Source organism: Trachurus japonicus, chromosome 5 (assembly GCF_045865225.1).
Source record: "Trachurus japonicus isolate A0001 chromosome 5, Traja_1.0".
Classification (NCBI taxonomy): domain Eukaryota; kingdom Metazoa; phylum Chordata; class Actinopteri; order Carangiformes; family Carangidae; genus Trachurus; species Trachurus japonicus.
This window is the reverse complement of record NC_140911.1, coordinates 11,181,212-11,202,213: the sequence shown is the minus strand read 5'-3', so window position 1 is coordinate 11,202,213 and position 21,002 is coordinate 11,181,212. Positions and strand designations below refer to the sequence as shown.

At 42.5% G+C, this 21,002-nt stretch overlaps 1 protein-coding gene across 1 annotated transcript in view; it reads left to right on the top strand.

Moving 5' to 3' along the window:
- The window catches only part of tafa4b (TAFA chemokine like family member 4b), a 37,924-nt gene that overhangs the window by 4,219 nt on the left and 12,703 nt on the right, over positions 1-21,002 (top strand). Inside the window, exons 2-4 of the mRNA XM_085776149.1 lie at positions 8,711-8,901; positions 10,138-10,253; positions 19,237-19,392. Of these exons, the coding sequence (XP_085632275.1) occupies positions 8,828-8,901; positions 10,138-10,253; positions 19,237-19,392 (346 nt within the window). The 5' untranslated portion in view covers positions 8,711-8,827. The remainder of the gene's footprint in view (positions 1-8,710; positions 8,902-10,137; positions 10,254-19,236; positions 19,393-21,002) is intronic.

Genomic DNA, 21,002 nt, shown 5'->3' with positions numbered 1-21,002 from the left:
GAGAAGCTCCCAACATGCTCTGCAGCGCGGGTCCGCTGTGAAGCTGCGGCAGGGAAGCGGTGTGGTGGTGGCGGAGCCTGGGGCGGTCATCACAGCAGCCCTCAAACAACACTGCAACTCGTGAGGGGAGGGAAAGGGTTTAACCCTGTGGGATGCATAGTACGGACGGATGAGGGAGGAAAAGAAGAGATAGCACAACAGAGAAGGGCAAGAGAGGAAACCAAGGCCCTGTGTGGGTGTTAGCCAGAGAGCCGGATTGAACGGATGTGTGAGGGAAAGGTTTCACCAGAGGGGAGGATAGTCAGGACTGAGGGGAAATCTGTCAGGGGAGTGAGTGTGTGTGTGTGTGTGTGTGTGTGTGTGAGTGTAAATGTGTATGTCCTGTGCGTGCGTGCTGGAGGTGATGGCTTTGTAATGAAAACAGCAGGCAGCCAGCGGTCGAGGGTCCCTCTTGGTGCCTGACTGATGTCAGTCACCAGCGAACAATGGCCTCCCCTGGGATGGCTGCTCAGTTGAGGATGAATCTTCATTGTGTGTGTGTGTGTGTGTGTGTTTACGTGTGTGTGCATGTGTATGTGCATATATGTGTGTAGTCACTTCACATTTACTGTAATTTACTGGAATTCATCCAGAAGGTGAATTGAATTATATATTTACACATATGTTTTCCAGGATGAAAGTGACAATTATTGCTACCGAGCACCGTCTCCTGTGTTAAAATATGGGAAACTGGAAGTGAATAACATGTTTTTATAAGAAACGCAACGTGGTTCATTCAAAAATCTGTACGTTCTGTCACAGTATGAGCGCAATTACATTTTGCCTTGTTTTTAAGGGGGCTCCGGGTTATAGGCACGTAGTGATTATGACTAAGCTAAGTGTACGTCTACAGGGAGTAAATAAAAATCAATGTAAAGCCTCCGAAATCGTGAAAACAAGTGTCGACTCGTCTGTGTGTGTTTGTGTGAGAGAGGGTGGGTGTGTGTGGTTAATAGTATCTGCATCTACAGGCACGAGTACATTGGTATGAAAATGTTTTCGTGTCAGCATATTCGTCGTTGAGATCAGTGTGCGATCCTTGTGTGGAATTGTTTTGTACGAGTGTGTGTGAGCATGTGCGCGGCTTGTTTGTGTGTGAGAGGGGTAAGAGGCCCTGCTTGTCTCAGGGGAGCGGAGTGATATGGTGTCATGCTCTGGAGACCCACAGACAAATTAATTCACTTATTGACACTGCTGACACGTCTCAGTGACTTTGTAAAATGAACAATTGATCAGGCTTCCTCTCTCTCTCTCTTTCTCTGTCTCTCTCACACTCTATTTTCCCGACCTCTCTTTATCCTTCTCTCCCTCCTCTGCTATTTCCCTAATCTGACCATTCTCTCCAACTCCTTCTTCCGTAGGTTTCTTCCCTTTTTTTGCTCCTGTTCTTTCCTTCCTATATGAAGCTCTGCCTCTACTTGGCCAATTGACAGGCATGGCACGTACGGTAATTAATATAATTACGCGCAAGCTGGTCATTAGCAGTAGAGGCGACTGATATAATCAAGATGTCGGTTTGTCTGCATATGAGTTTGTGTGTGTGTATGGATGTGCAGAGATAGCAAACTGTGTGTGTGTGTGTGTGTGTGTGGTATGAGAGAGGGAGAAGCTGCAGTGACTGAGCTTCTTTATCTGTGTGTCCATTGATTTAAAGCTGTTGTGCGAAAGCCTCATGAGGCCCAGAGTTGGAGTTCAGTGAGTGTTTGTCTGGTGCTTTTTTTTTCTTTTTTTCCTGGGCTTAAGGAGCAGCTACAACTAAACAGAGGTCGAAGCTCATAGAAAATCAAAGCAGGCTCCACATCAAGGTTGTTTATTTTCCATTAATCATAATTCGGCCACAAAGCACAATGAATTGCTGCTGCTCTCGGGAGACGCACTGTCACAGCCTCGGCCTGTTTTCATTTGGCGGTGGAGCTGCCATTAGATTCAAGGAGCCACAGACGGAGGGTCCAGTCAGGGTGGGCAATACACTGCCACACACACTTTGTTCCTGTCTGTGTCAGTTTCTTCCTCTTTGTACAGCAAGGAGCAAAGATCTGTGACTGGGTTTGTAGAACCAATGTTTTATTAGTAGGTTAGGTTGTGCTGCCTCCCTCCCACCTTGTTTAGGTTCACTGGCTCTCTCCTCTATAGCTGTCCTTGATTTGGTCCTTCACTTCTATAGGTTGGGGAGGGAAGAAAAACTTGGGGACAATACAGGAGCTAAAAGATGAAGAAAGAAAAGAAGCATCCTGTACAAGGAGTTGGCGTCCCATTACCGGAAAATTGCTCTTCCTGAAAAAAAAAAGAAGCAGAAAATGCTAAATTTGGCATTATTGTTCTCATAAATAATTCCTAATCCTAAATCTTGGCCTTGTATCAGTAAAATAGTAAAGCCAGGATGCAAAAGGCAACTTTACATTTGCAGTTGTGCATGATAGAGAGTGTAAACGCGTGTGCATGTGCTTGCATGCACAAATGCTGGCTGGTATGAAATCACAGTGGTGGGAAACCTCACAGTACAGCTTGCACGGAGGGAGGCGGATCTGTAGTGGAGGCTGAGACCGTACTGAGTGAACAGAACAGTACATCATATTGCGATTCACTATTCTAAATCACAGTGTTTACTTTTTTTTTTCATCACAAAAGCCAGCAGCAGCCAGAAAGAATAAAAGAGTAACAACAGGAGAAAGACATCAATATTGCAGATACCTAGTTTGTCTCGAGCAGAGAGGGGAAGCAAACCTGCCAAAAATGCGTGTGGGTGTGTACAGCCATCTGAAAGTGTCTCCTTTCCAACTTTCCATCCATCTTCCAGTGCTGAGGGACACAGACTTTTAATAGCCTTTTATTGCTTTATTAGAGTGAGCCGGATTTACGGCCCGGGCCGTGCCTCTGTCTGTCAGTGGCTCTGAGGAGGGCGGCTCTGATCTATGTCAGCTCAGGCTGCCTGTCTGGGTTTTAAACAACAAACTTGTAAAGAGGAAACCAGAGACTGGGCTGCGGTCACAGACTTGTTGCGTTAGTGATCTAATGTTTATTAGGCTGTTAGTGTCTGTGCTTTTTTTCCCCTCCATAAAACAAGTAACAGCCTACATCGGCCCCCTCCCCCTCCCCTTCTCTGCTGTAGTGGGAGTGGTTGTTAAAAGGCTTTAATGGGACGGTTTTCCAATGTGTTAATGTGACAGGCACTTTCAGCAAAACCAGACGATGAAACAAATACTCCTGTTCATCCCGTGTAAACTGCTGCAGGAAGCCTGATCTTTGTGAACAGAGCACGGATCTGCAGCTCTCCGCCTGCTTTGACACATGAAACACACAATGGGAGTCACGTCATTTATAGACACGTGGATAGTTAGATGGAGAGATAGAGATAGATATTTATGCTTAGACAGGTCTTGAGAGAAAGTGATAGAAGAGACAAAGATACCACAAACGTCTAGACACAAAAACAGACTTTTTTGTAGCCTTTTTGCTCACGCACAAACACAAACACACGCACGCTCACACCAAACACACATACACTTTGTGGTCACTGGATCCTGAGACGATGGCTTGTGCAGCAAGGTGGGATTTGGACTTAAGTGCAGGCCGATCAATTGAGCTGTAATGGTACCTTAGTGCCAAGGCCATTCTCTGAACTCTGCAGTCAATACCAGAGCCAGGTAATGGCCCTGAATTCAGACTCTCACTCACAACTCTCTTTCCTCTCTTTCTACCCACCTGGACATTTCACCAAACAGAGGATCCTCCACTTAATTGCTTGTTGGTTTATTGGAGGAAACAATACAGTGGGGGAGGTGTGGCAGAGCAGAGCCATAGCAGTGAGCAGGTGCAGTGTCTTTATGTGTCCCACAGATGGCTTCTGAACTTATGGATCTATAAATCATACGCTATAAAATATTATACATGTGCAATAGCTGTGTTCCTTACACAGGGTCACATTGTACTTTTTTATTACTCAGCTATAGGCACTTTCTTACAGAATCCAAACAGAATTACAGCTAAATATTTATACATGTGGTTTAAGAGAACATATTTATGGCCTGTCAATATAACAAAACTGCTATATTTGTAAAAAAGTAAATGCACAACTATTGCGGTTGAGGAGTATTAGTTGTATGTGAATGAGAAGTGTTGACATATGAGACGCCTTGGCATAAAAATCTACATAAATTACACTAAAATAGAGTCATTAATATGCAGTTGAAACATACGAGCAGGTATCAGAGTAAATATATTTCATACATAGTGATTCCTCCATGATGCAGAACTGTGACCAGTGCTGTGTGTCCATCATTGCTGTGTTTGACTCACAAACAAACAATATGTCCAATGTCTCTGCCCCACTGCCCCTGCATAATACCACAGTCAAAGTAACTCACATGCACATTCTGACACACACAGATACACACATGCAGTCGGGCAGTCAGAGGGTTACTGACTTTATTTGTAGCAGACAGAAAACAGCAGGAGAGGAGAGGGCTGAGGTACTCATGTGCACACTGATAAAGGGAGGAGAAGAGAGAGATACAAACATATAGTGGCACAGATACTGTAGCGAGACGCAGAATGGAGAACAAACAAGAACTAGGAAAATATCAGGAAGGATCATGAGGAGAAAGGAAAATATAAGGGGCCCTCGCTTCTGAATACATACTGGTGTGTTAATTTAAGTTTGTGCGTGTCTCCGTGAGCAAGAGAGTGCGTTTGTGTGTGGGCACACACCCGCTCTGTCTGCCCAGCGACCCAGAGGAAATGGCGAGGAGCAGCATGCTGTAATGGTTTAGAGTCGGAGGCAGACAAATATATAGAAGCAGAACATTACACACCCTAACTGAATGTTAATACTGTGCATATCGGCAGAAATCTGAAACGCTCCACATAAGATTCCACTGGGTTTTGTGCTTTTGGCCGTTTCATTTTCAATATCTTTCCGCCTCTGGGAGATGCACTTTGTTTTACACTGATATGCTTTTTGTCTGCTTGGTCTGTGTCTGGGCACAGAAATTCAGCATACCCCGATGTGCTGGTGTGATGCCTGTGTGGTCTTCAATCTCATTGCATTTCTATTTTTCACACAAATCATGCACTCTGGAGTACAACCAAAGCCCATGTGGCGAAAGTAATACTTACATTTTTTTGCCCCTCTATCTGGGATCTAGATATTTATCTAGCTTTATTTTATTTCACTTTTCATGTAAATTAACGTGCACTTGTATGCAGTACAGAAGACTCATCTCATCAGATGGAGCAAAGCAGGCTCCAAAACAGTATTTATTGCCTCATGGGAGAGCAAAAACTTTGTGGTGAACACAGATTGAAATTATTATTAGCTGCCATTTAGAGTATAGGTGATCCTCTGAATCTGTTTTTACTGTAGTCAACCTCCAGGACACGACTGTGCATCTGAATAAATGATATGTAAAAGGCACATTTGACTGAATGACTAAGAACAAATAAATTAAAGGTACATACAATTTTAAGTTGTAGTTTAACTTTCAGTTTTTATATAACTGCGGTCATGAAGAGGCATCACCCTCACCCCGTGTCCCAGCTAGCAGTTAGAGACAGTGTTAAATATTAAGCAATGAAGCATGAAGGAAAATTGTTAATGTCATCCTGCTGTTTTATTTTTATTTTATTTTATTTTATTTATTTAATTCTAGACCACAACACTGAAACGTATGCCTGTGGCCTGTATATTAATGCATTAAAGCTATAATGGTCAAGTCAAGGGCACCAAATGTCATCCTTATGAGGATCATGAGTGACAAATCATGCTCTTTAGAAAGTGTTGGATCCATTAAAGAACCAACATCTTCATAGTGCGGTGTCTAACGAACCATAACCAATCACAGTTGGATAACAAGATTATCGAGTCAAACAATCTAAAGCCGACTTCATTCCTTGTTCTATTCATCAAGTTCGATAAACAGCACTTTATGAAATGCAATTAATCCAATGAAAGATAATGAATTAATTTAAGAGAAAGACAAGCCGGAGATGTTCACAAAGGCCCGGGTTGAGATTGTTACATGCTGAGCAGGTGACTTTGAGATCATCCAGTAATAATTCAGTTTGGATTCCTCGCAGGAGCTGACTTCCTCTGAACGGGAACTTCCTGTGCTGCCCTGACAAATGATATAATCTCTGTGACTGACAAACAGCAGCGTGTCAGTGACATCCATGTCACACAGAGAACATCTCGCTGCTGTATTTGTGATGTGCGGCATACATGTTTCCTGATGCGGTAGATAAGGTCACGGAGGCTCGATGTAAAAAGCATCATTTTGCAGTTGACTGTCTGTGCATTTCCATGTTAGCGGCTGTGCAACGTGCGCTATGCTGGAAGATTCCCTGTTTGGATGCGGGGCACACAGATATATTTGTGGCCGAGGTGGGTTTGTCTCATTGCATGCGAATGAGCCCCCGAGTCACTCCTCTGTGATTACTGCAAGAAATGACACAGATCAGCCCCTCAACCCTCGGAGACGCACAGAGAGGGAGTGGAGGTGGAGGGATAATTTTAGAAAGAGTAGGACTTGATGTTCTCAGATAATCTTGAGCATGTTTGCGCCCTGTTTATTAGCGTGAGTGAGTGTGTGTGTGTGTGTGTGTGTGTGTGTGTGTGTGTGTGCTGCCCAATCCAGCAACTTCTCACAGCCATGATGACCAGCTGAGCCCCACACACACACCTCTGCTTCCTTCAAACTAGTGTCCCCAGGGACACCAGAGCTGTTTGGGTTTTTATGAAAATGTATGAGGATGTGTCTTCATGAGCATTAGCACAGATTGTTTCATTTTGTTGTTGTCGTTTTTTTTTTTTTCTTATTTATTACTCTGTTGTATAAGGCCACAATCTGTGTATATGTGTGACACCTAGTAGAGGTGACAGCACTGCTGTGACTGATGGGATGTCCCTGAAGTCCTGACGAGACTGAGCTGCATCTGGAGACCACACATATACACACACGCAGACACACACACATGCACATACACACACACATGCACTATTGTGCTCTTTTAATGAGTGTATCAGAGAACAAAGCTGATAAAAATGCGTGCCATGGCCCAGCCTTTAAAAAGAGAATAAGAAATGGGCTACTGTGCTGCCATGCAGCATGCCTAATCACTCCACACACACACACACACACAGCACATACGCATCATATTCATTCACATACTGTACTGAAATGAAACACACACTTATGTGAATGCACAAATACACTGACAAAAATATACATATCGCACAAAACAAATAAACACACAAAATGCTAATCTAAAATATACAAATATACATACTGTACAGAATGGCACTGATATTGTTTCTACATTTGCATTTCACTTCCCCTGCAGAGGCTCATATGCAAGCGGCGCTCACACATTCACCCCCTACTTTATGCAGTTTGTCTGCGAACCTAATATATTATGCACTATATGTTTAACAGTTATTTCTCAATGTCAACACTGTTCCTATATTATTGCCTCTCTCTCACTTTCTGCCCTCTCATTATCTCACCACTTCTTTTTGTCCTCCTCATGATCCCATCTTTGTCTTTCTGAATGTTCCCACTCCTCGATGTTGTGTGTAAAGATAATTTGTCTGTGTTGCTGCAAACGGCTCCTAATAACCACCTTTCTCTTTTTTGTTGCCTTTCTGGTCTCTCACTTATGTAGAACTAAAGTGCTTGTTCTGTATCTGCTCAGTCTGTAACTGATTTGTGGCCTTTGCTGTTGGTTGGTTCTCCACTAGGGGGCAGTGGCACTACACCGATGGCTCAGAGGAGGTGGGCTATCAGAATTGGTTGGAGCTGACACCTTCCTAGGAAGTTTCTGAGCAAATCAGCAGACTGAGCTGCATATCAATGAGTTATGATGAATAATGAAGGTTTGAGGAGGGGAGAACATTTTGTTATTAATATGAATCTGTTGTCTTTCATTTAGATTGCAGAGTTAGTCCCTTTGTAAAGAGAGGTGTGTTGACACACTCTTACAGGGGGATGGTAATTTACCCTGTGAATGTGTGTGTGTATGAGTGTGTAGCAGCGCACACACATCAGAAGCTGTCACTCAGCTGTAATTAGGGAGAGTGTCTCCTGCTGTCCTCTGACACTGTTTGAATTTACCTTGCAAACACTGTGCAAAGTACTGTGTGTGTGTGTGTGTGTGTGTGTGTAGAGCAGCAGCTTGTGTTTATGGCTTTGTTTGATCATTCGATTTGCTTCCGGTCACTCTTTTAGCTGTGAGGTTATTCGGCAGGTTTTTCTTATGTACACTCATTTTGGAATCAATTTAAGTTTTACCGTGTTAAATACACTGCTTTAGTGTGTCCATCAGTGAATGTGTTCGTACATGATAGCGTTGTAGGAGGTGTGTGTGTGTGTGTGTGGGAGATACACACACACACACACAGTGAGAGAGAGGGAGAGAGAGAGAGGGCTGTGTGATGTCTAGAGTGGGGATCACATTCAGCCTGGGGGTAGGTGAACCTATTGTAAACAATGGATCTGACAGAATCTAGGCCTTCACATCTCTATCCGCCTGTGTGTATGTGTGTGTGTGTGTGTGTGTGTGTGTGTGTGTGTGTTTGCGTGTGTAGACCTTCATACAAGGCCATTGGAGGCCGTTGAAGAACCCTAGGGCAGACCTGACCTCTCTGACCCAATGTCTTTCTACCTCCTCTCTCCAGTGGCTTCTTCAGTTTGAGGTGAGGAGGAGGAGAGGCAGGAGGAAGAGGAGGGTGAGGAGGAGGAGGCGGCGGCGGAGGAGGAAGCTGCGGAGAGCTGATGTGTAACTGAATGCAGCCATGACCTGTGCGCCCTGTCCATTGAGGAGCTACTCAGTGGAACAGAAATCAAAGGGGACAGAGAGGACCAACAGGTGAGCTGCTGTCCCGCATAGATGCACATGGTAGAAAAAAAACAAAAACATCAGCCTCTAACTAATGATTATTTATTGTTTAATCAATATTATGTCAATGAAAGTACACATCACAAGTTCCTGGAACACAAACTGGCATCCTCAAATGATTTCATCTGTCGAACAAACAGCTTAAACCCAAATATGCTGAAGTTATATGAATAGAAACCACCTTCAGAAAAATACCTTCTTTAAATTAATCCATTATCACGGCTCTTGACCGTTAATTTTCTGGTTGATCAACTAATTGATTAATCACCTTAGTTGCTTCAAGAAAAACAACATCCAATCCACAGCGGAGCTAAAATGCTTACTTGATCAAGAAAAAAATGCATCATTCACTATTTAGATTATTGATTGTTTCAGGTCGTTTTCCAACAGAAAATCATTCACTCATTTCATCAGCTCATATATGAATATATATAGGCCTAATATACACAACTATATACTGAACACTTTTGATTGGCTAGCACAAGTTATTCAAAGACGTCACTGTTGGGGGAAGCTGTAATGGATGTTTTTATTCAGTTTTTTATTTCTGATATTATTAAAGTGAAACATAATCATGATGTCTCCTACAGGTTGTTGAGTGGACATATTGCTTGAATTCAATTTTATAGAAACAAATACACAACAAAGGAGTGGGCGAACAATGACAAAAACAACAGTGAAACAAACTAGCAGTACACACACACACACACACACACCCCGGCAGGAAACGTTTTTTTTTCTACATTTTATAGAGAAAGAGATGTAACTTGTCATAAAATTAACTTTTTTGTGATGGTCTGCTGCCAGGAGAAAAGTTGGAAAATTGGAAGAGTTAATCCCACATTAGGAAGAGTTAATCCTAATGTAATAATAACAGGCATAAGAGGATGCTGGTAGTACAGCTGGTGATTTAACCGTATCCACTCTGCCTACGCTGCATGTATCTGTGCTGGAAGACATTTTTGCTCAGGTCCGCTCTGTTCCCCAGCTTGTCATCGTTTCTTCTGACCTTTGCTGGCTCACCTCTTATATCGTCCTGCTTGTTTCGAAAAGCAATATTTTTGTTTGCTGTGCTGTTCTGTATCCTGTCTTTTTGGGGTTTTTTGGTGTGTGTGTGTGTGTGTGTGTGTGTGTTGATCCTGACCTCCTCTCATGCCCTCTTCCTCCCCCTTTGCTCCCTCTTTGCCCCTCTCTCTCCTCTCTTAGGATGAAACCGTGGGGGAGGTCAGCTTGGCCTTTGCAGGTGGCCTTCCTTGTTGCCTTGGTGATGCTCTGCGTTGACCCGGTGTCCGCTGGCAGCCGTAACCATCGGGGACCGACAGGTACACCAGGTCTTGCTCTGAACCCCCTCCCACCCTCCCCTTCCACCACCATGAGAGGTTAATTACGCTGTCACTGTAGAGGTACAACACATGTTCCCTGAGCCTGTCGCTGACTGAGCCGTCCCTGTCCTGGAGGAGGGGGCTGAGTGGGAACAATTTGCTCTGTCCCTCAGTATGACAGAATGTAATCTAGACGAGACCTCGTTGTGGGCTTGGATGCAAACATACCCCTGTTTGAGTGATCGAAAACTGAACAGATACAAATGGCACTTAAGCTGTCAGGAGCTGTCAACACAAATAGATCAGTGTAGGTGTGATCTGATCTATTCAGAGTGGTTGCAAACGTTCAGCAGTTCAGAGGTGCTGCTGTCGTCAAGCGGCCTGCTCTTTGTGGTTTGCTTTAAAATAGGATGTATGTCTCATGTAAGCCATGTAGGTTCATGACTTCTAATCCTCAAGCTCATAATTGCCAATGCCTGCATTAATATGCATAGCTCTGCGACCACACCACCCCCACATCCCAAACCCCTAACCCTTAAATAAGGCACCGCTATTCCCTAAGAAACACACACACATGCACACACAAACAGAAAACCATTGCCAACGCTGACTTAATTCAGGCCCACAAGCTAAATCTATTCTCTATCTTTAATTTCCATAAGTCACGGAGACAGGCCTCCCCCCCAAAACCAAAAGATGACCAATACAGTCTTATTAATAATTCATTAGGGCTGGCTACAGGGACAGTTGTGCTGAGTCACACAAGTTCTTGTGCCTCGATTTGTTGGCGACAACCTCCCAAGTCACCTCTTCCTCGGACTTAATTATGACAATTCCCTTAATTATCTCAGGGTTTCTTTGCTCTTGCAGCTCGTGTTTTGCAAGGTGACCTTTACGTGCCACAGAAATGCTACCAGCACCCAGTCTGTGCAAGTGAGTGATGGTATTAGTTTCCTTTTTGACGGCGAGGAGGCAGTCTGCTTACGGCAGGGACACTACTAATTGCAGGCCCTGTGTATTGTGAAGGTCAGCATGAGTACCCGCCTCCTTCTTACTTCACTTGTGCTGTGAAACAAGATGACTCTCTCCCAAACCAACTGGTGGTTTTTATTAGAGGGTTTACTTTAATTAGTGGAAGTTTAAGACTTGTTGGCGGCGAATACCAGCAGATAAACACGCAGCAGTTTGAGGCTGAAAAATAATTGGCTGCACGTAATGACTGCGAGTTACGTTCGCTGCTTAAGTGCTGTTTTTGTTGGCAGGTCAGTGAGGCATCTGTTTGATCTGTGTTTCTGGTGATGTACCACCTGCTGCCACATGGTGGCTCTAGAGGTCAAAAAATGCTTCTCAAGAAATATCTTGTTTTTTTTTCTCCTTATAGTCTCATTTAGACAGTGTCATTCTCAAAGACAATCTGTCACTTCACAGAAACTCACTTCAAAACAAATCTATAATGGGAATAGGTGGATTGAATGTCCACTAACCAGGCACACATGATATAACTGACAGTTGTCACTTTAAATAAATGTGCAAAAAAAGTAGCGCCTGCTTTCTTTTTTTGAATTTTATTTCCCAGCAGTGCTCTGATGGGTATTTGAGGCAGATTGAGAGAAGAATGAGCCACCAAATGTGCTCTTCACTCACGGTGTCTCTGTAATCTCAGCACATGACCACCTGGCAGCTGTTGCCTCAACTGTCTGAAAACCAGTTAGTGTTGTTTTACGTTGCTTTTAATCCTAAAGTACTGGATACATCTTGAATTAATATAGAGTAAACGTAATAAACTGGCTTAAGTTTATACTTTAATATTCTCAGGGCCCATATTGCCTGGCATTGACTTGCATCACTGTATATACTAAGTAACAGGTAGTTATTTTAGAGTAGAAATAAAACCAACAAATCTTTGCCCTTTGCTCTAAGTCTGTTGCCTAGAGCCTGCAAGTCCAGGTCTCTCTCAGCAGCCAATAGCACACACCCACACACACACAAAAAAACATACCTAGGTCCACATCTTAATGCTGAGATGTTCAGCTATCAGAAATGATCTGCTAATCTACTCATTACTCTTACAGCCATTTTCACAGTCGACCCTCTCACAAGTAGAACGATGGTGCGAAGAAAATTATGCAACCTAATGCAAACATGCACATTAACACACCTGTCAGGTCTTTATTGCAATTCATTTAGTGCTGTGCCCCTATTTCATAACAATTACAAGGAACAATTCAGAAGCAGGCCGCACAGTGAATGAGCTGTCAAACTAATGCAACACAAATGATTATGCACTTTACCCTTTAATGTTGTTCCTTTTTGAAACATCAGGCTTTTCTTGTAATTTAGCAGTGAATTCACACTAAAATTCGCTTTTTCTTTTTCTTCTTGTTTCACATGAAACTTGCTGAGACCAACATTTCAATTACTGTCTTGCTGTACTGGGTATGGCAACTCTCCACAGCCTGATTACAGCATGATTAGAAAAGCAAACATAACATTTGGCTCCTTGGATGTATTGCTTATCCCTGATTCAACATACAGTTTATCACAAAAGATATCTCTCACTCTCAGAGAGAAGGGAGAAACATGTCTTCATGAATTCATGGAGTATCTGTGTGACACTCTGACTCATGAGGACCTGCATATCCTGCTATTTCTGCTTTCAAAAGGTCTGCTACACCATATTCATGCTTTAAAGAGCAGCCCGTTTGTTATAAACACATCTTACACTAGATCTGTGTGTGTATGTGTGTATACTATATGCGTGACCCTGCACATGCTTAAGCAAGCATACCCAACTCCAGCCTATCTTATGTGTGCCTGCTTACAAGATGCATCCTGTAAAAACAAAACAAAAAGGAAAACCAGCTCTGCCAAGGTCTCAGGGAGCAGGTTTTATTGGGAACAGATTTGTTGCACCTGAGCACTCAGCCGTACCAACAACCTGTTATGATAATTAGCATAAAGCTGGGTGAGGCCTGATGTGGGCCTGTTAAACACTGATAATGTCATGGGGATTGATGGGCTGTGCTGGACCAGGGTAAGGAGGACATTGAGGGGAGTAGAGGACAGAAGAGAGGGGCAGCATGCGAATATATTGTAGAGAGATATATTCCCAAATATTACCAAATTCCAAGAGGATTTGGGAACATGTGTAAAATCATTCTTACCTTGTTCCACGAGCATTGTACTTGTGGGTTCCTACAGTGATGTACGGTATTGTCCCCTCTACACTGACTTTGCCGTCTCCGTCAGGTTTGCTAGATATCTGGCCTTTCAAAGCAGTGGACATGCCTGTCAGTTATTGACAGGGGAAAGACACAGCCTTTTGATAAATTGCACAGTGTTCCTGCTTGCCTTTGTCTGTCAGAATACATCAATCGCCCGGCTAACCCATCAGTTCAAGGTAGCTTGGTTTGTTGGCTGCCCAGCTACTGTTGCCACCCCCCGCCACCACCCTACCTCCCTTTTGCCTGCCGCGGGAATAGAAGCATTTAGCCATGCTTGAGAAGTCTTTTCATCTCAGCGTGTGCTGGGCTCTATTACACTGAGATGGCCATAACAGAATGGTTTAAAGGCAACATTGAGACATTAGATACACTGTTATTATGTGTATATGGCTGGAGGGTGGCTGCTCAACACATGAATCTTAAGCAGATGAGGTGAGAGGCTGCGGCACTCTGAGCAGCGGCTGGTGGAGGGAAGACAAAACTGAGAGGGCTCCTGGTGGAGCTGCAGTATACTTCAGTCCACTCTCTGATGTTTGGCACTTTCCATTGGTTTTGTATAATTTTAATTCAGTCTTTTGCACAGTTTCTATTTGGAGTTGGTTGTTGTTACAGCTAGAGTAGATATTGACCTGATGGATCACTGCTCAGTAACACTCTGCTGCAGAAAATCACGAGGTTCTCATACTTATTCCCAGGTAGTTCAGTACAGCTTCACCACCGATGAACACTCGCAGTGAACTTGGCAGCAATTCCAAACTGAGACAATGTTGAAGCATGTCAATTATACACTAATAATACCATCATTATATCATGGTTAGACAAGTGTGCTTCTAATAAAGACACAAAATTGCTTTGCAGTGCTTGTTTCTGGGCAACAAGCGTGGGTGGTTCTGAGTCGATTTCTCCCACATTAAATAGATTTTGGCTGTAAACTCCATATGACTCTGTAACCTCTGTTTATTGATTAAATTCCGTGGATGCTCAAGGGTATAAATCATCGATACCCCTTCAAACATGCATATTCCTGCCTAGGAACAGGCACACACTCACAAGTTGCCAAGTACAGACATACATAACCTCTTGTACATTTTAACTTATGCACCTGATTTGATTATATTTTTCAGAAATTACTTGAATTTTCAGGAGGCCAGTGATATAAAATACTAATGTACCTGTAAATTTTCATTTGAGGCTTACGCTATTTTTATTCTTTACTCACATTTAAGCCACAGCACAAAGACGTTTTTCTACATCATCACTAAAATTGAAGACAGTTTTTCTTCTTGTTTGGCTTTGATTCAGAAGCTGAGAGTTAAAACACAAACTAAAAAAAAAACATGTTTGATTTTTTTGTAAACACTGATATTAAAGCAAACAAGGTTTTGATACACAATGTGATCAGATCAGTGGAGAAGAACTTATTTGTTCTTGTCTAAAGAATGCACTATAAGACTGTTGCTTTGTGTGCAAACACAGTTTGAGGTTAGTGTTAATGCCTGCACTCGCAGTTGGAAAAGCAGCTAACATCACCCACAGTAAACTGAAGAATAAAACAACATTCACTCTTTTTTTGCCGGCAGGATCTAATTTACTCTTAACTTTCTAGGGGGGTGTTGTTAATTTCACTGAAGTGAAACAAAGTCCTTCACATTTGAGAAATACTGCAGAAACGAACACATCTTTGTCACATCTTAGTCATCATTCTACTGCAGTTAGTGAAAGTTGTGAGGCAACAAATCATCATCATTGTGTTTAGTTTTTGCATGTAGTTTGTTGTGCTGCTCCCCAGTGAAGGCTGCACCAGCAACTTCTCTCTCTCACATACACACACACACACACACACCTTCAAAAGCTTTGCAGTTTCAAAATACAAACAGCCTCGGCCCAGCTCTGATGTAGGCAATAAAGAGTGGAGACCTGTGAACCTTCTGACCTCATTATGCCAGCGAGAGGCGAGCTGCTCTTTGTTCTTTCTGCTGCCTGTGACACCCCTTCTCCTCCTCCTGTATGACTCTCTTCCCATCTCTTTTTCCCACTAACAAGCTGCCTGTTTCTACGATGGGGGTCGGCCAATTGACCATTTTTACCCCGTCACCGCTCTACACAATGAATTTAATTTTCAGTAATGATACTGTCTGATAAAAACATGGGCAATTTGGTTTGTATTCGAACGTAACTTTTTTTTTTTCCCCATCTGCGCTTAAAATATGATTATTACAGCTCTGATTACGGCTTCACTGATATCCCTATCCCTTCACCCGCTGAGTTCTGCTCTATTTTATTTGATTCTAGATTTCCATCAGTAGATAAAGGCTATATGTGTTTGCGTGCGTGCGTGCGTGTGTGTGTGTGCGTGCGTGTGCAAATGTATGTGTGTATGTGGGGGGGTAATCTGGCAGCTGCTCCGGCCTCAGGAGAGCCTGAGACAGAGGAGTGAGGGAAATGAAAGTGGAGGGATGATAGCGGAGGGGCGCCCTCAGAAAGCCAGGGATCATTGATGGGGCTCTCTAGAGAAGAGAACAAACAAACTTTAAATCAGAAAGGATGAGAGGGGCCATGGCCTGCAGAAATGGAACCCTCTGCAGAGTGTGTGTGCATGCTGCGTTTGTGGTGTTTGCAGTTGTGTGTGTTTGTGCGCGCATGTGTGTGTGCGTGCACGTAGACTTTTGTGTCCGCCTGCAAAGCTCATTCAGCTGAGCATGAAAAGTTTTGGAGTCTGGGTAAAGTCACGTACATAAATAAAATCTGAGCTTATGGTACAGTATAACCAAGGTTTTTGCAGGGCTGTAAAGAGGCTTATAGGTAGTAATGTCGCCAGCAGGGTTTGCTGTGCGGAGGAAACGGTGCCAGAGACTCTCAGGAGTGCACAACAAGCTTTGAGAGTGAAGATAAGGCAGCTGGAATCCTTTCAGAAGCCATAAGCAAAGATTAGATTTACTAAACATTTTACCCAACATTTGTGGTTGGTGTGTTTTCCTTTAGGTGGCCACAAATACCCAGTCTTCCCTTAGAGATTCGTGGCTTTAAAGTGCTTGAGTGAATGTAACATTAGCATACATACTATGCGGTACACATATAAGCATACAATGTAAGCCTATTCATGTATTATCGTTGCAGCATCCTCATGCACGTGAAGTTAAAATGTCAGCTGCTACAAAAAATGTCCATCTGAGCTGTATTTATCAGTGTGAAGCCATGTTGATCTTTTAGCTTGTGGACACCGCTGATCTGTTTAACAAAAACACATTTCCCACAGGAGGAGTGAGGATAACAATAGTGTGAACAGAAATGAATCAGATTAAAAGCACATTGTTTCAGAATCAGCAGCATCACACACACAAATACAGACACATGTCGTCACTGCGTAGAAAGCTTTGGGTTAAAATTTGCTTTAAGTTAAACGTGCCCTTCTGTCCTGTTACTGCCAGGAGAGTGTTATAATTAAACAGGCCCCAGGTCCCCGGGGAAGTGTGGAGATAATCAAGGGAGATTAGACACTACGTGCGTGTGTGTGTTGGTGGTGTCATGTCAGGTGAAAAGCAATTATCCTCACGTAGAATTTGACTTAAAGAACACACATTAATGCACATGCAAACATGCTCAACATGCACAGACAATACAAAGACATGATTTAAAAAAAAAATCAGTGTGGCAACAGTGGCAAGTGTGTGGAGCCTTTGCAGTGACTGTTTTGTTTTCTGCTTTGATCGGTGACAGTCTGTCCACAGTGTCTCTATTGCATTATGGTCTGGACTGTGACTGGACTGCTCCAGCAGGTCTGATCTCTTTATCTGGTCATTCTGCAGTAGATTTGTGTCACTGTTTAGAGTCATTGTCCTGCTGCATCCTCCAGCATCTACTGAGCTTCAGCAGGTGAACAGCCACCCTGACATCAACCTGTAAAATACCTGTTAAACTTGGAAATGAATTCTCTCTATAATGTTGAGCTGTCCAGGCCCAGAGGCAGCAAACCCTCCGGTCATGATGCTCCCTCCCTCCCAAACCTTCACCTGCAGCATTCTTTCATGTTAATATGCAGTTTGATCTTTACACCACATCTAGAGCTGCATGTTCTCGTCAAACAATCTCAGTATCATCAGTTACAAACATAAAAATAAAAAAAATTGAGGACGTAGCCATGGCTGCCTCTACAGATGCCTTGATTAAGCTGTAGGCTACTTCAGAATCGGCCTCAGTAATAAGGATATTCTCTCTCGGGCACATAAATACGGTGTGGTCATAAGTAAAAGGGCATTGAAGAGACTGTGTCGGACACTTGGTTTGTTCAGGAGGATGAACCACACAAACTTGGAGGAGGTGGGGGTAGGTAGGTAGTATGTTGTATCACAAGATACAATAGGGCAATTAATCAAGTTGATTTACAGTTGCACCACTTCAGAAAATCACCTTCACACTCTCAAGACGTACACACCCGGGCTGCTGTCATTGAGCCGGCAGTCATGGTATTGTGGTCAAGCCTCTGCCTCTGTGGTCAAACCTTTTTTTTTTTGTCTTACTCTTTTTTTTTTGCCCGACTTTTTTTCTTTTCTTGTGCCAGATTTTTTTATTTGTTTATTTTTTTTGCCTGGCTTTTTTTGGGGGGGGCTGGCCCTAATACTCATTCGTAAAGTCAAGCTCTCAAACGCAACAACATTTTATTTTTCAACTTATGTTTGGAGATAAGTAGTTTCCTCCATAACATCTTGTAATAGGACGTTGTGCTTTATCTAATACACTGTGTGATCTGTGTATAGACTGATGAGCAGAGACTTTTTTAACCAGCTGCAATAATTACCTGAAGCCTTTGGCTGTTACTTTGAGTCTGTTGGTTACATTGCTAAGCAGCATCTGTGTTGTACTTTTGATGTCCTCTCAGCTGGGTGCCCACTTGCCACAGAACTAAATCATCCATTTATAGACAGTTTGCACAACTGTGGACTGATGAATATCTCAACTCTTTGAACTCACTTTGTAACTCTTTCAGTTTTATGCAAATCAGCAACTTCTGAGATCTTTCTTTTAGGAGACATGTTTCACATCAGCAGATGCTTCTTGTGAACAGCAAACTCAAAACATTTGATTGTTTTTCATCAATCAAATTAGCTCTGACTCACACCTCCAATCTTCTTTCGCTGGTTGGACTCCAGGTTGGATAACTGCTGACTCCAAATTAGCTTTTGTTAATGCCATTAGCCAAAGGGTTCACACACTTTTAATAGTGATGGGCTGCGTCCAGAAGCCATAATGATTCAAGTCTGTTCTGTTGGTAGGTTGCTCCACCACATGATAAAATGTGCATGTCTGTTCTTTGTTTTAGATCAAGTGGCTTATTTGTCTGAAAAGAGTCCAAAGAAATGATTATTTTTTCAACATGTCTTGCTCCCATTTTTTCTCCGGCACACAATGACAACAAGAGATCTGCCTCCGTGACGATGTTAATGAGGGCACTGGGCTGAGAATAAAAACAAACTATCACTAAAGAGTGTTTATTTATGAATCAAAGACTATGAGCCCAGAATAAATTGAAGAGTTTACACAAAAGTAAATAATTCAACAGATTTGTTTAATTTTCAGAGAAGCGGTTCTGGTGTATATTTGATTGTTTTTTATTTTTTTAATTTAGTTTATTCAAATTTATTTGAGTTTAAACTAAATTTTTTCAACAATGAACCATAAAAATACAAATAAGCCCCCTTTTAGAGTCTATGAATATTTAATAAATAATCTCCATCCCCTCCTTTTTCTCTTCTTTCTCACAGTCTCGTACCAGGTGAAGCAGGGGACATGCGAGGTGGTGGCCATCCATCGCTGCTGTAATAAGAATAAGATTGAAGAGCGTTCTCAAACCGTCAAGTGTTCCTGTTTCCCGGGGCAGGTTGCTGGCACCACCAGAGCCAGACCTTCATGTGTGGAAGGTAAAAAAAACCTGGGTGTCACTCTGTATTATATATCCTTGTGTAAAATTTGCGGCCCCATCATCCAAACACATTTTTGGCACCTCATGTCTAAAATCTGGAAATTTAAACCAACTGCAGTCAGTCATCATTTCATTTCACTTTCATTTTTGGAAATCTAAGTCTGGTTATACTCATCATTAAATTGACCCTGAGGAGGCTATAAAGATCCCTCTGTATGAAAACATTTTCTATATTCATATGAACCCATTCAAGTTTTCATGAAATCTATATGATACCTGGAGACAGGAAAAACATGTTGTGTATCCATGGCTGCATCACTAAATCAAAGAGAAAGATTCGAGATGTCTTGGTGCATTATTTTGTTCACTTTCCCACACATCTCTGCAGCAGGGTCAGTTCTGCTGCACCTGTTTGGTATCTGTTGGAAACATGACTGGAGTTCAAATTGTGGCTTTGCACCTTTGCACAAGTCCTTGGCTGCACAACATGTTTTTATAATGACTGATGCATTGCACATTCATTTGTGAGATATTAGTAACATCAATAATTAGGCTGTGCTTTTTGTAAAATAATTGTCAGGTTGCATTCTGTTCGGAAATTATTCTTTTTTTTCTTTATCTTTTTTTAAATCATACAAACAGGAATACACTGCGCTACTTGTATCACAAACAGAGCTAAGTGTTTTAATGGTAGCTGAAAACATGAAAGCTGATGGAAAAATAAGGCATGTCCTTTTCTAACCCTTTGAACAAAGAAACACACCATGGGTGAGAAAATATCCTCTCTCAGCCTCAGTGGGGGTGAGACAGGCTCTCAATAAGTCACACTTAATTGTTGATTGCTTTTTAATGTTTCAAAATGCCACTGGAGCACTTAGAAAAGGGGGTTAAATATGGTTTTGTGTAAAATTCTGTCTAGTGGAGCTGTACAGTCTGCCCTGCTAGTCCAGCAGTCTGTGGTTCATCGTGTCCCGAGGAGATCACGTAACATGAAAGGTTAAAGCCACTAATGCAGGTAATTGAAGCCCAGCCAACAGTGTCTCCTTGCCTTCCTTATTCCCTCGTGCTGTATGAAAGGAGAAGCAAATGTACGACAGCTGTTGGCTGAGAAAGCCTCGGCCTCAAGAGTGGAAATTTAAACTGCGGTTTAAAGGAGCTGATTTTATTTGGGACAGCATTTCATTTCGTATGTGGTTGGGCCACCAGAGTACATGGCAGATGGTGATAGAGAAAATATTTTCTTATGATGACTTTTATAGGTCAAGACATAACATTTGGATGATAACCCAAACACTGGCAAGAGGGAGGTTTTGGGAGAAATCATCAAATCCAGTAATATGTTGGCATGATGTTGCGTCAATAATTAAAAGAAGTCATGTAATATGTATTGGGTAGAGAGAAAAAAAGAGCAGATCATGAAATATCATTGAATTCTGTTCACACATCCACAGCATGCATACTGTGCCATGTGGCAATGTGTTTGTGTCTCTTAACACATGCTGTATATGTGTGAGTGTTGTTATGATAGATGAAAGCTGCGTGTCGTTTTCATAGACCCCTTGTTCCACCCGTTTGTCCACGCTGAGAGCTCCTGCCCAGCAAGAAACA